Source organism: Pogoniulus pusillus, chromosome 32 (genome assembly GCF_015220805.1).
Source record: "Pogoniulus pusillus isolate bPogPus1 chromosome 32, bPogPus1.pri, whole genome shotgun sequence".
Taxonomy (NCBI): domain Eukaryota; kingdom Metazoa; phylum Chordata; class Aves; order Piciformes; family Lybiidae; genus Pogoniulus; species Pogoniulus pusillus.
In genome coordinates, this window is record NC_087295.1 from 15,823,590 (window position 1) to 15,838,762 (window position 15,173).

The following is a 15,173-nucleotide window of genomic DNA, read 5'->3' on the forward strand; positions in this document are numbered from 1 at the left end:
AAGCACTACAGGAGTACATCTCTCGGAGCAGAAAGCGGCAGATTAAAACAGTGATGTGGGTGGCAGTGGGGTGAGGGTTTCCCTCCTGATGGTTGAAAATGTGGTTGACACAGGAAAGAACTGTGTGGTGCCACCTTGTGGTTTCTGTCTTCTGCTTAATACCTCATCTTTTATTTCATGATCAGATGTTGTTATATATTGGCAAAACCTGACAACATGTCAGGAAAAACTTAACATTGTAGCAAGAGTTGCACTGCTTCTGGGCAAGACCATTGTGTTAGGGAAGGAGAAGTAGGCATTTTTTTTCTGCAGTACTTGCTTTGGAGGTTAAATCCAGAGCATTGGAGTGAAAGGCATAGACCTGTTGGAGCAGGTCCAGAAAAGGGTCACAGAAATGATATGGGGATCGGTCTCTTCTGCCAGGCAAGCAGCAACAGTCTCAAGTTAGGCTGGGGCACTTAGTGCCATGGTCTGGTTGATTGGCCAGGGCTGGGTGCTAGGCTGGGCTGGCTGAGCTTGGAGGTCTCTTCCAACGTGCTTGATTCTGTGATTTTATGATCAGGGTGTTGGAACACCCCTGCTGTGAGGACAAGCTGAGAGAGTTGGGGTTGTTCAGCCTGGAGAAGACAGGGCTGTGAAGAGACCTAACTGCAGCCTTCCAATACTTAAAAGGGGCCTATAAGACAATCGGGGCCAGGCTTTTCAGCAGGGCCTGTTGTGACAGGACCACTGAAAGAGGGGAGATTTGGAGAGCCTATAAAGGAAGAAATTCATTATGCTGAGAGTGGTGAAACACTGGCCCAGGTTGCCCAGAGAGGTGGTAAAATATCTGGATCAGGTTGGATGTAGCTCTGATCATCCTGCTATAGTTGAAGATGTCCCTGTTTATTGCAGGAGGGTTGGACTAGGTGACCTTCCAAGGTCCCTTCCAACCCAACCTGTTCTGTGACCCTTTGATTCTGCTAAAACTTAAATTTCTGCAGAGAGCTGTATAAAGCAAAGTACATTGCAGCTAAATGTATCTTCCTGCAGTCTGCTGAGTAAGGACTTCAGTAAGAAAATGAAATTTTGTCTAGTCAGGGAAAATCAAGAAATAAAAATCCAAAATGTTGTGAAGGATTGCCCTGAGGTGTCTCTAATTCAGCTTTTCTGCTGAGAAACCTCTTGAAAACTCTCTATATTGGGAAAAAAACCCAAACATTGCTTCTAGAACTGAAATGGACAACATAAATGCTTTTTGTGTAATTTTCATAGACTCACAGAATTTCAGGGGCTGGAAGGGACCTCAAAAGATTATCTGGTCAAGCTCCCCTGCCAGAACAGGATCACATAGAACAGATCACTCTGGAATGCATTCAGACAGGTCTTGAATATCTCCAGAGAGGGAGACTCCACAACCTCCTTGGGCAGCCTGTGCCAGTGCTCTGTCACCTTCACAGTGAAAAAAAATCTTCCTTAGGCTCATGTGGAACCTCCTATGCCTCATTGCCCCCTTCCACCCATTGCCCCTTGTCCTGTCACTGGGCATCTCCCAGCAGAGCCTGGCTCCATTTTCATAGAATCAACCAGGAAGGGACTCAAGGAGATCATTGAGTCCAAACCCCCTGCCAGAGCAGGAACACATAATCTAGCACGAATCACAGAGGAAAGCATCCAGACAGGCCTTGAAAGTCTCCAGAGAAGGAGACTCCACAACCTCTCTGGGCAGCCTGTGCCAGTGCTCTGTGACCCTTAAAGAAGTTGCCCCTTGTGTTGAGCTGGAATCTCCTGTGCTGCAACTTAGACCCATTGCTCCTTGTCCTTTCACAGGGAGCAGTGAGCAGAGCCTGCTCCTGACCAGTCCTCAGATATAAACATTGATCAAATTCCCTCTCAGTCTTCTCTTCTGCAGACTAAACAGCCCCAGGTCACTCAGCCTCTCCTCATCAGGCAGTGCTCCAGTCCCCTCATCATCCTTATAGCCCTCCAGTGGGCCCTCTCCAACACATCCTTGTCCCTCTTCAACTGGGGAGCCCAAAACTGAAGGCAGTACTCAAGGTGAGGTCTCACCGGGGCAGGAGAACCTCCCTTGATCTGCTGGACACACTCTGCTTAATGCACCCCAGGATCCCATTTGCCTTCTTGGCCACCAGGGCACATTGCTGTGCCATGGATGCTCTCCCCCAGCACCCCCAGGTCCCTCTCCCCAGGGCTGCTCTCCAGCAGTCACCTCTCAGCCTGTCCTGCTGCAGTTTATTATTCCTCCCCAGGTGCAGGACTCTGCACTTGTCCTTGTTGAACCTCATTTGGTTCCTCTGTGCCCAGCTCTGTCTGTCCAGGTCTCACTGCCTGCAGCTGTTTCAGCCAAGCCTCCCAGTTTGGTGTCCTCAGCAAACTTGCTGAGCAGTCTGTGTCTGTCTGTGCCCTCATTAGTGTCTTTGTTGAAGATGTTGAACAGCACTGGGCCCAGCACTGGTTACAGCATAGCCTAGTAGAGCATATGATGTCCTAGGAGCATCAGTGCCATTGCTAGGAACTTGACAAACAATACTGTAATACCACTGCCCACCAATATACCTTGTCCCTTTCCACACCTACCCAGTTTTGCCTCATTTGTTCCTTTAAGGTTGCAGTGGTGTGTTTGGCCCTGTCACAATACTGGAAGCTTGCAGTGATTGTCTCCTATAGCCGTTTGACTCCTTCCTCTCTCAGCCACTGCGTGGCTCTCCCTCATCTCCCCTTTGCTGGTGCTGAGCTTCCCATCGAGTAAGCACCATCTGCATTTTGTACTTCTTAGTATTTGGGATTGTTTTATCTGTGTTGAAACGTTACAAGTAGATAGCTTATATCCACTGTTGTGCTTGCTTAGCTATTTGAAAAGATTTCATATGAGTGATATTCTCCACGTGGTTGAGAAGTGCTGTTTTTGGCTGCTTCCTAGTGAGTTCGGAGGGATCAGATTTGCTCTGGCTCACGCTTTGCCCAAGAAATAAGCCAACTGCGCATCCAACTTGGCTTCTGGAAACTTGCAGTCAGTGTGGGCTGACAAATCTTGTTGCCTAGACCTGCACAAGAGGCTGTTTGACGTAATCTGGCAGTTTAAAAAAACATTCCTCTTTGTCCTAGAGCAAAGGCAGTTTTATTTAGGGCATGTGGAGGCTCACTGATGCTGGAAGTCTGCCGTGCTCAAAGGCGACCTGTGGAGTTTTGTCAGAATCCTGACTGGGGTGAAAAACTAGTTTGTCTTTTCCCTTGTGGTGCAATTCTTCTGCTCTGGTTAGCTGTCAGCTCTCCTGAGTGTTTGGTTCAGCCAGCTCAACAATGGATCCAATTGCACAAGTACTACTGCAGGGAAGAAAACTTGAATCCTTTCCTTCTCTTTACGTGGCTCTTGCTGAAATGTTGCCAGCTCTCTTACATGGCTTAAACAATGAGGAGTCCTTAGAGCAGAAGAGGTGGTTTCAGTTTTGCTGTACTTACCTGTTGTGTGGTTGCAATGTGGACTGTGTTTGAATTTGCTCTTTCAGAAATAAAAGTAGGCTTTAAAAATGGATGGGAAATAAAAGACATATGTTGATGTGAAGGGCGGTAGCAGGCAGCTCTGGAGGCCTGGACTTAAGAGTATTTAGCTGGTGATGCTTAGTATCTGCTGATTTAAAAGCTGTTTCCCTGAAGCAGAGATGAAATGAGGCTAGTGAGGAGCAGGCTGTTATTAGAGGCTTCTTTTCCCCTCCCCCTCCACAGTCACAACCTTTCAGAAGTACTGTAGGTTTGGGACTCGAGCTGGGGAAGCTTTCCTCTCTCAGGCTTTTGTGCGTGTTCAGATTTGATGTGACATCTGGGCACAGTGGAGAGGAAGTGGGGGTAGGGAGAAACACTGGAGAAGTTTCTTATCCTGCTTGTGCATAATTAAGGAGCATGCCTCCTGGGAAAGGGGAATAAAGGCACCCCAGGCCCTGCCACGAATTACATGACTTACTGCTGGACTGAAAGTGGGCTTGACAGTTGCCAGAAGGCTGACACGGTAATAGCCCACCTACTGGCGGGTGAGTCGAGGGTTCTCTTCCCCTTGCTCCCAACATGAGACCTCACTAAGAGGATCTGCTCTTCCTCCCTGGAGAAGGGCTGAGTCTGTGCTCCCAGCAAGGGATTGCTGGCAGAGGCTTATGCTCAGAGGACAAGGCAGCCTGCACTGATTGGGGTATCAGACAGTGGAAAATACTCCCGAGTGCTGTGTCTGGGGAGGTGGAGGTGAGTTGTTATAAAGTGTTAAGCTTGGCCTGATGATGGCATCCTGACATGGGGTTATTGTTTGAAGATGGAAAATAGAAATAGTACAGATTTCACCACAGGAACTGTCAGGGATTTTGTCACTTTGGAAAGAGAAGAAAGTCTGTGACAGCAACAAAATGCCACAGATCAATCAAGGATCTTGGCGGTGTGCTACAGCTGTCAGTTCAACACCAAACTGGAAACACAGAATTCTCCAGTATTTATCTCCCTGTGGGCAAACATTGTACACACAGGAGTGAAATATGTTGCAACTTAATTGGTTGCTGCTATGTGGCCTTACAGAAATCTACAAATCTGCTACCCTTTGCTGCAGCAGAAGGCGAGGGCAGGGAAATACAAGTGAGGGTTCAAGGCAAAACCAATTAAAAAGGTGACAAAGGGAACTATGAGAAAAATGACATGTGGTGAAGGCCATCTTTTTATTGATCTGTTATTCAGCATCAAAATTGCAAGGTCTACCTGAAGGGAGGCTGTAGCCAGGTGGGTTGGGCTCTTCTGCCAGGCAACTAGCAACAGAACAAGGGGACACAGTCTCAAGCTGTGCCAGGGCAGGTCTAGGCTGGATGTGAGGAGGAAGTTGTTGGCAGAGAGAGTGATTGGCACTGGAATGGGCTGCCCAGGGAGGTGGTGGAGTCGCTGTTCCTGGAGATATTGGAGAAAAGCCTGGCTGGGGCACTTAAGTGCCATGGTCTGGTTGATTGGCTAGGGCTGGGTGCTAGGTTGAATTGGATGAGCTTGGAGGTCTCTTCCAACCTGGCTGATTCTGTGCTCTTACTGAGCACACTGTGGTTGTTCTTGGTTTATACTGGTAGAACACAATGTATATATCTCCTAATTCAAAGAATGTGATTGAGGCCATAGATAAGGAAACAGTACCTCTGATTTCATTGTTGAAAGTATGGTTTATTTCCTTAGCACTTAACCAGAATTAAATATAACAGCTTGTGCTAGTTTGAGGCTAACTGGAAGATTTTAGTGAGAAGAATTAGATTATAGTCTGTGAAAAGGAAACAGTGCTGATGTCTGCTTCACTCATAGGCTTGCTGAGATGTATGAAAACAAGAACATAAACATAGATAGGACACAGTGTATCTCTGTCGCTGCTGGTGCCTGTACTTTTCTCCCTGGCTTGCTTCTGTGTAACTAATCCTTCTTCTTTCTAACTCCCCTTGCTGATCTTCCAACCTCCCCTTGCACATAAGGCAAACTCTGGGATAAGGTAGAGGGGTGGAAAGGAGGTGGAAAGGTGGTTGGGAGCCCCTCCCTGAGGACGCTGGTATCTGGGAGGGCTGCTGTGTTTTTGTGTTACCTTTACCTTGCCTATTTCTGTCTGTAGCTGTAACTGTTGTAACTCTCTGCTAGTGTATTGTACAGCTCAGCTGTGAATATAAAGCTTCATTCCTTAACTTTCCAGCTTGGCTGAGTCTAGTCTGGGGGTGTGTGGGGGGCGGGGAACCATCAGACAGCTGCGTTTGGAGTTGCACACACTGACTTTCTCCTCATCACTTTTTCTCCTTTCCCCTCTAGGTGCTCCATACTCGCCTGCAGTGCTTACGTGGCTCTGGCTTTGGGTGATAACCTGATGGCATTGAATCACGCAGATAAGCTTCTTCAGCAACCAAAGCTCTCAGGCTCTCTGAAGTAAGTCTCATGTGGTAGCTTCCTCTTTCTCAGCCCTGCTTTTAGATGGAGTTATGAGCTGAGGCTTCCAGTGTGTATAGGGTTAACACTCCTGGGGGAGTGACCCTGAACCTGACCCTAGGGGTCTTGGCCCCTCCCCAGGGGTGGGCCACACTCCAGGTGATGGTTAGCCCACTCCCCCCACTTCCTGCAGTATAAAAGAGACAGGACCTCCCTGTCTCTTCTCTCTTTCTCTCTTCCTGCGTTCACTCATGACCACACACCCATACTGCATACCAGCACACCACGTGGCAGCCACGAGGCAGAGACACCATCACACTACTCGGGTTGTATCCATCCCTGTTTGTATTTTGCTGTTTTCCCTTCCTTATCCTTTGTAAACTCCCCTACCTCCAATACCCTTTTCTAAGTTATTGTTAAACTTTTCCTTTTTAACTTCCAAATCGAGTGAGATTGATTTATTTGGGTGTCCCTACCTTTATCTCTCTCCCTGTCTTTTGGGGAAAGGAGGGGGAAGAGGGGAGGGCACTCTATAAATTCTATAAATTGTCATTGGGTCTACCAAATTTATAAGAGTCTCTGGGAACTTGCATTTGAACCCAAGACACAGTGGCTGCTTGACAATTAGGTATTTGGGGCTGGCTGGGGTTCTTGTCCAAGCCCAGACTAAATGTTGCTCATTGACATGCAGGAATGTGCGTCCCTCACGCGGGCTGTCTTGCGGCTTTTGTTGCTATTCGTTAATCTCCTGCTATGGGGTCCCAGTGGGTAGCAGGACCCTCACGTTTCTGTCCTGACTCACTCTGGGGCTGCACGTGCTCATGTTGGCACAGCAGAAGGGGCACGAACGATGACCTGGGAGTAGCCAGAAGCACAAGCCAGCATGCTGTGAGAAGTTTGCTTGTGAGACTGCAGCCTCCGAGGGGAAAGCTTGCTGGGTCAGTAGGGCAGTAGATCTTGAGTCTGCAGGGCTATCACTTCACCTGCTGGGGTTACCTATACAGGTTCCAGTCTTCAGTTTCTTTTTCACTTCTCATTCGGCACTGTAATTGTTGGAAGCTCATTCTGTTCTGCTTCTACCCACCAGTTCTTGCCTATCTCCACAAGTTCCACTGAGAGCAGCTTTAACCCTTGTTTGTCATACGCAGCATAAAACACAGCAGAGGATTTTAAGGGAGTAGTGTTTTTCAAGCCTGGCAATATGCTTGTGGGAAGCAAGCTAACTTGTGCCTGTTTCTGTAAGCTGGCAGTGTGCTCTGCAGTAGCCCATGCCAGCTGGATGCTTCAGTTCCCGTGCTTGAGGCTGCTGCATGTGCTCGTCGTTCGGCACAGCCATTGCATAAGCAAGAGCTGGGAGAAGTGTGCCAAGCCGGCAGGGTCGTGCGAAGGCAGCGCTGGGTGACAGGTACAGGTGTTTGCAGAGGCAGCCTCACGGCTCCTGGTCCCAGGAACCAGGCTTCTCCTTCTGCTTCCGCAGGTGAAACGCGAGGCGTGTGGGGAAAGCACCTGTGCTCTAGGAGTCTAACTTGCAGAAGCGGCTGCAGACGCTGAACTGACATTTTACCTGTTATCACAGTATCATCAGGGTTGGAAGAGACCTCATAGATCATCAAGTCCAACCCTTTACCACAGAGCTCAAGGCTAGACCATGGCACCAAGTGCCATGTCCAACCTTGCCTTGAAGTGCCCCAGGGACGGCGACTCCACCACATCCCCGGGCAGCCCATTCCAGTGTCCAGTGTTGTGGAACTCTTCCAAACAAGCGCAGGCAGCGAGGGCTGTGCAGCTGCACAGGACGAGTCTGACCTCTCCTGCGCTGTTACTGTTTCAGAGTCGGTATTTGCGCACTAACTGTGCTCTCAATTGACAGGTTGCCCAGGGAAGCTGCCGGTTAGCTGAGCTGCACTGCAGGTGCCACACGCCAGGCTTGCTTCAGCGCTGTGCAAGAGCTCCTTTTGCCCCACGGCCAGGGCCATACCCTGCCTGTCCTTGCCAATGCAGCTGGCTTACAGAACTGCCTGCTGTTCTCTCTTGACAAACATTGGAATCCTTTTCTTTTGGGAAAAATCATACTTTTCTTTTGAAAAAAGATTGGAATGCTGGTAAAAAAGGAGTTTTAGTTTTTAAAATAGATTTTTCTTTTTAAAAGATTGTTTTCTTTTTAGAAATTAATAATGTTAAATATTCTAAAATATTTTTCTTTTAAAGCATTTAAATGTTTTTCTTTTTAAAAAATCAGTATTTCTTTTGGAAAGAATATTTTTGTCTTTAAAAATATTTTATTCTTTCTTCTTTCTTTTTTTCCTTTTAAAAAGATTTTTTTTAACGTTTTAATATTTTTATTTTTAAAAAATATATATTTAAAAATATTTTAATATTTTTTCTTAAAATATATTTTAAAAATGAAATTATTTTTTAAATTAATATTTTTATTATTTTAAAAATGAGATTATTTTTACGAATTAATATTTTTATTAAGCTTTATTTTAATTTTCTCTATTTTAAGAATAATGTTTTAAAATATTAATTTTTAAATATATTAAAACATTTAATATTTTTCTATTTTAAAATATATTTTAAAATTTTTCAATATTTAAAAAATATTTCTGCACATTAATTTTGAAATATCTTACAACATTTCAATATTTTTCTATTTAAAAATAGATTTTAAAATATTTTAATATTTAAAAAATAATATTTCTAAACATTAATTTTGAAATATATTAAAACATTTTAATATTTTTATTTAAAAAAATATATTAAACTATTTAAATATTATTTAACATAATATTTCTACGTATTAATTTTAAAATCTCTTTTCAAACATTTAACTATTTTTCTTTTTAAATATTTTAATATTTTTCTTTTAAAACCTTTTAATATTTTTTAAAATATTACAAATATTTAAATATTTTTAAAATAATATTTTCTTTTAAACCCTTTAAATATTTTCTTTTGAACCCATTAAATATTTTTCTTTTGAACCCATTAAATATTTTTCTTTTGAACCCATTAAATATTTTTCTTTTGAACCCATTAAATATTTTTCTTTTGAACCCATTAAATATTTTTCTTTTGAACCCATTAAATATTTTCTTTTGAACCCATTAAATATTTTCTTTTGAACCCATTAAATATTTTCTTTTGAACCCATTAAATATTTTCTTTTGAACCCATTAAATATTTTTCTTTTGAACCCATTAAATATTTTTCTTTTGAACCCATTAAATATTTTTCTTTTGAACCCATTAAATATTTTTCTTTTGAACCCATTAAATATTTTTCTTTTGAACCCATTAAATATTTTTCTTTTAAACCCATTAAATATTTTTCTTTTAAACCCATTAAATATTTTTCTTTTAAACCCATTAAATATTTTTCTTTTAAACCCATTAAATATTTTTCTTTTAAACCCATTAAATATTTTTCTTTTAAACCCATTAAATATTTTTCTTTTAAACCCATTAAATATTTTCTTTTAAACCCATTAAATATTTTCTTTTAAACCCATTAAATATTTTCTTTTAAACCCTTTAAATATTTTCTTTTAAACCCTTTAAATATTTTCTTTTAAACCCTTTAAATATTTTCTTTTAAACCCTTTAAATATTTTCTTTTAAACCCTTTAAATATTTTCTTTTAAACCCTTTAAATATTTTCTTTTAAACCCTTTAAATATTTTCTTTTAAACCCATTAAATATTTTCTTTTAAACCCATTAAATATTTTCTTTTAAACCCTTTAAATATTTTTCTTTTGAAAAAATAATATTTCTCTTTAAAATATTTTTATATTTTCCTTTTTAAAAACATTTTAATATTTCTCTTTAAAATATTTTTTCTTTTAAAAAGATGTTAATATTTTTCTTTTTAAAGCATTTTAATATTTTTCTCTTTAAAAATGAATATTCTTTTAAAAGAGAATATTTCTGTAATTTTTTTTCTTTTTAAACTATTTCAATATTTTTCTCTTTCAAAAAAATGATATCTTTTCTTTTAAAATAGTTTTATTGTTCCTCTTTCACAAATATTTTGATATTTTAAAGTGTTTTTTCTTTCCACTGTTAATGGAGTGTGCAGTCATAGGACTCCTCAGGTTGTGAATGCAGCAGTACCCTGGGGTGGTGTTGTAAGGGATTCCTTTTCAAACCTCTGCGACTGAGCCATGCCAAGGCACTGCCTTTCTGGAGTGGCAATTCCTGTGCACTACTCGGATGCAAACTCTTCCACAGCGTTAGTGCCTGCAAGCAGTACATGGCAAACCTGGGAGCTATGGCAGTACTCCATAAGCAAGCTAACTACTAAGCAGTAGATTTCATGTGGTCGTGTTCAAAGTTGCATTCACTTTGTCTTGCCTAACAAATCGTAGCTGTTGTTGCGCTGACATTTGTACCGAACCCTTTGCTGTTGTAGGTTTCTTGGCCATTTGTATGCAGCAGAAGCTCTCATCTCCCTAGACAGAATATCTGATGCCATCACTCACTTGAACCCTGAGAACGTCACTGATGTTTCCCTTGGGATCTCTTCAAACGAGCAGGATCAAGGTTACTGAATCCACACTTCATTAGAAACTGTTATGCTTTCAGCTGCCTTCCTGCTAATTTTGAATACCCAAAGATGATGATGATGATTAAGACATCTTGCTCCTTCAGGATTTGGGGTTTTTGTTTGTAGTGCTGGTGTGCTTTTTTCCCCCCAGTCTTTAGCTCCTCCTTTGTGTTTGGTTTATCTTTGTCATCTTTGCCATTTCTGTGAAGTAGCTAATTGTGTAAGATAAGCAGAACTACATACGGTAACGTTGGGGCTTGTTCGAAGGTAACTGTGGAAAGCTGCTTTAGTTAGTTGCACAGCTGTGGCTAACTTAGGGCTTCATACCAGCTATGTATAGTCGCTAATTTCAGTCATGTGTATGCAGTGTCTGCAAATCTAAAAGCTAAACAAAGGATGGGAAGTCTTAAGTGACAAACTCTCGAGCAAACCAGTGTTTTCCCTCTTTAATGTCAGCCTATGAAGAGAGAAGCAAATTTGTCATTGCATGACTTTAGTAGTAAGTTCTGAGAAGCTGACAGAACATGATGGTCTTTGTGCGGGTTTGTTTTGCAGGGTCTGACAAAGGAGAGAACGAAGCGATGGAATCTTGTAAGTACCAGGCACTGTGTTCAGCAGAATACAGAAAATCAGCCAATTTGCAACAAAAGTCTGAGAAAAGAGAAGACTTTTTTTAATGAGTTGTTTCTCCAACTGCAGCTGGCAAGCAGACGCCACAGTGCTACCCCAGTTCAGTTACATCAGCACGAACGATGATGTTGTTTAACCTTGGAAGTGCTTACTGCTTGAGGAGTGAATATGACAAAGCTAGAAAGTGTCTTCATCAGGTATGAGAAACCAATCTCAAGGCAGCTTTTGGCACAAGGAAGTTCCTTCGGAATGCCTTCTAGAGTACAGCAAGCCTTGGGGATTCCATAGCCCAGGTTTCTTTGTGGACTTCCCCGAGGTGGCTGCCCTCTTCACTCTTAAGGGCTCAGTCTCTATTATTAACAGAAAGTCGTGGATTTGGGATTGATTTTGTATAGTTCAGTACCACTATGGGAAGGCTTGGGGTTTGTGTTTGGTTTGGCTTCTGGCTGATTGTATCAAACCAGTGGAATACAACCAGGAAGCCTTTTCATTTCTAAGTTTGGTTTTGTTTCCAGCTGGTTTCTTTTAATGATCCAATAGTAATTGTATTTCAGCGGGGAAGGTTCCTGAGGGCCTTGAGTTTACCTCTCTCTGATCAGTTTCGAAGTCACTATCTAAGCTATTACCTTTAGGGCTGTGAGAACAAAGCTCCAGAACAAATCACTTCAGCAATTCTGCTGAAGTTTCTTGCCTGCCACATGTCCCAGGAATTCCCAAGTACTGCTTTTGAAAATCCATCTCCACTTTGTCATTTAATCTTTCTAATGGCTGCACCCATCTCTTTTTGCAGCCATTCCTGGCTGTCGGGAAGACTACTTAAATGCACTGTTGGGACTGCAAACCGAAAGAGCAGTCTTACAAATTACTTTGTAGTAGCTGTGTGGGCAAACAGGTTCAAACTCCGTGAGGATCTCAACCCTTTTAAGACAGTCATCTTCCTCATCTTCCTCCCCAGGCTTCTTAGGATTGGGCAAGTGTCTCTGCTTGAGCTCTGTAGTATGTGTGTTATGCCCAAAGGAGTGCAGAGCATTTGTAGGTGGCTGCAGCTACAAGAAATTGAGTTTGTAGCTGAAAAGTATTTGTATATGGATAGCTAACAACCAATCCTTGTTAACTTTGCATTCTGAACTTGGAGAGCAGTGGCTCTTACCTTCTTTGCCATTGGAATGGGCTGCCCAGGGAGGTGGTGGAGACACCGTCCCTAGGGGTCTTCAAGAAAAGACTGGATGAGGCACTTAGTGCCATAGTCTAGTTGATTGGTTAGGGCTGGGTGATAGGTTGGACTGGATGATCTTGGAGGTCTCTTCCAACCTGGTTGATCCTATGATTCTATGATTCTTGTCACCAGGAAACTGGCCCCAAAATTAGATTGATGCTAATGTAAGCATACAGTAGCTGGTGCTGCTGATTAGTGTGAAGAAATAGTGCAATGCGGAGAATTTTTAGGCTCAACCCTGTCTTTGTTTCGGAGTTGTTACTTGCTTTTGCTGGTAGCAGTCCTGCCGAGGGCTGGAGGTCTGGTCAGCACACGTTTTCTCCCCCCACCCTCTTCTCGTTCAATAAGGCTGCTTCACTCATCCACCCCAAAGAGATCCCTCCCGAGGCTATCCTGCTGGCTGTGTATCTTGAATTACAGAACGGTGAGTTTCAGAATTTGGGGCACAAGGGGAGGGGGGTGGTGATCCTCACCCTCAATCTTTACAGAGTCATGCTCTTTAGGCCCCATCTCCACTTTACACCATTGGGATCTATGGATTTGCGCCTTCATTTCCTTAGTTTATTGCCATCCTGTTCTTGCACACCCCAGACTTCCTACATGTTCAATTGCTGAGATGAAATCTTCCATGCTTTGTACAGCAAGCAGCAGCCTTGGATAGGGTCTGACAAACCCTTGATGAGGTTTGCGTTGTAAAGAGGGCTGGAAAGGCTTTGCATCAAAAGACAACTCCCCTCCACAGCCTATGTACAAAGGGCTGCCATGAATAAAGCCTGTAATATTGATAACTGGCCCATCCCCCCCCTTTACTTTAGAGCTTCATTGGGTTTGCGGGGGGGGGAAAACCTCTACCTCCTGTGAAGCTGGAAAGATTGCACTTGAATTCTGTGGTGTGAGCAGGGCAGCGCAGCCGCACCACTGCAGCTGTTCAGAGCTGGGGACCTGTGGCCCATGTGGTTTTGTGTCCTCGTGTTGTGAAGGGGTTGTCTGCTGCTTCTCCTCTGCAGCTGGCCTGCTATGCAGGCAGGACTGGGCATTTGTGTTCAGAACTGAGACCTTCCAAAGCTTCTCTCATTAAGCTGTTTGGGTTTTTTAAGTTGGGAGTTTTGGAAACCTTTCTTTGTTCAACAAAGCAGAGCACAGCAGAGGGTAGAAAGTGGTATTGAATCTCTCCCTCCCTTCTACCTATATAACCAAAAGATGCTAAGGACACTTTTTTGTCCTACAAAAGGCAGAGGAAGAGTGCACTAACTGCAAATGAGTGAACAAAGACTGCTTGAACCCGAGGAGAAATGTTCTCTTCAGAACTTGTGGCCTTGCTCCTACAATGTAACAGGTTTAGTTTTTAACAAAGACCTTTTTTCCATTTATAGAATCACAGAATGGTTTAGGTTGGAAGGGACCTCAAAGCTCTTCCAGTTCCTACCCTCTGCCATAGGCAGGGACACCTCCCACTAGAACAGGTCGCTCAAGGCCTCATCCCTGAACACCTCCAGGGAGGAAGCAGGCACAGAGACTCCCTGGGCAACCTGTGCCAGTGTCTCACCACCCTCACTGCAAACAACTCTTTCCTGACATCTACTTTGAATCTCCCCTCTGCCAGTTCAAACCCATTCCCCCTTGTCCCGTCTTTACAAGACCTTGTCAATAGACCCTCCACAGCCTTCCTGTAGCCCCCTTGAGATACTGGAAGGCCACTCCAAGGTCCCCTCAAAGCCTTCTCTTCTCCAGGCTGCACAGCCCCAGCTCTGGTAGCCTGTCCTCAGAGCAGGGCTGCTGCAGCCCTCTGGGCATCCTCCTACCAGTAGTGGGTAGTGATGTGGTAGGCCATGCAGAGTTCTATTTTTACACACATGGTTTTTAGATGCCTTTAGTATTTGCAGTACCAGCTCTGTGAGGGCATTTTGTGTGAGACTGTCTTGCTCTGCAGCTGAGCGACAAAAGGTGCTGGTGCCCTTCAGCTGCTCCAGCGTCTTCAAGCTCTGAGACTAAGGTTAATTCATGGCTTCAGCTAAGGAGAAGCAGCATCAAGCAATTCCATTATTTAATTCAGATCTGCTTTTGTCTTAAGACTTTTCAAGCCTGGCAGCAGTACCCTGAAGAGGAAGACTACAAATGCATGTGGCCTGGGCTGCAGGCTGCCTTCTCATCTGTTCTAAAGTCATTCACACAAAGGTACTTGATTGTTTGCTTTGTCTTGTAGGTAACACACAGCTGGCGTTGCAGATCATCAAGAGAAACCAACTTCTCCCTTCTGTGAAGACCCTCTCGGAGCTGCGGAAGAAGCCTGTGTTTCAGCCAGTCCACTCGCTCCAGCCCATTCAGATGCCAGCTTTCGCCACTGTTCAGAGGAAGTGAGGCTCCCTGCCCACACGGGCTGGGACTGTACAGTTTTTAACCCGGGACAGCTGCACCCCACACTGCTGGAGTGGAGTCACTTATGGCAGTCCTTTTTTTAATAAAACATGAAAAACAAAAGGTATGGTCAATGTCCTTCCTAAACTGGGGGGCCCAGAACTGAACACAGCACTCAAGGTGTGGTCTAACCAGTGCAGAGTACAGGGGCAGAATGACCTCCCTGCTCCTGCTGGCCACACCATTCCTGATGCAGGCCAGGATGCCACTGGCTCTCTTGGTCACCTGGGCACACTGCTGGCTCATGTTCAGGCAGGTATCAATCAGCACCCCCAGATCCCTCTCTGTCTGGCTGCTCTCCAGCCACTCCGACCCCAGCCTGTACCTCTGCATGGGGTTGTTGTGGCCAAAGTGCAGCACCCTGCACTTGGAGCTATTGAACACCATCCCCTTGGCGTTCCTGCTGAGAAAAGAGCAGTTGAGCTGTTGTTAGCTGCTGTATTTTGATATGCA

At 43.8% G+C, this 15,173-nt stretch overlaps 1 protein-coding gene across 1 annotated transcript in view; it reads left to right on the plus strand.

Annotated features, from left to right (window-relative positions):
- The window catches only part of CNOT10 (CCR4-NOT transcription complex subunit 10), a 42,511-nt gene extending 27,728 nt beyond the window's left edge, over positions 1-14,783 (plus strand). Inside the window, exons 14-19 of the mRNA XM_064169605.1 lie at positions 5,800-5,913; positions 10,325-10,455; positions 11,015-11,050; positions 11,159-11,286; positions 12,654-12,729; positions 14,509-14,783. Coding sequence (XP_064025675.1) covers positions 5,800-5,913; positions 10,325-10,455; positions 11,015-11,050; positions 11,159-11,286; positions 12,654-12,729; positions 14,509-14,663 — 640 coding nt within the window. The 3' untranslated portion in view covers positions 14,664-14,783. The remainder of the gene's footprint in view (positions 1-5,799; positions 5,914-10,324; positions 10,456-11,014; positions 11,051-11,158; positions 11,287-12,653; positions 12,730-14,508) is intronic.
- The last annotated feature ends 390 nt before the right edge of the window (positions 14,784-15,173 follow it).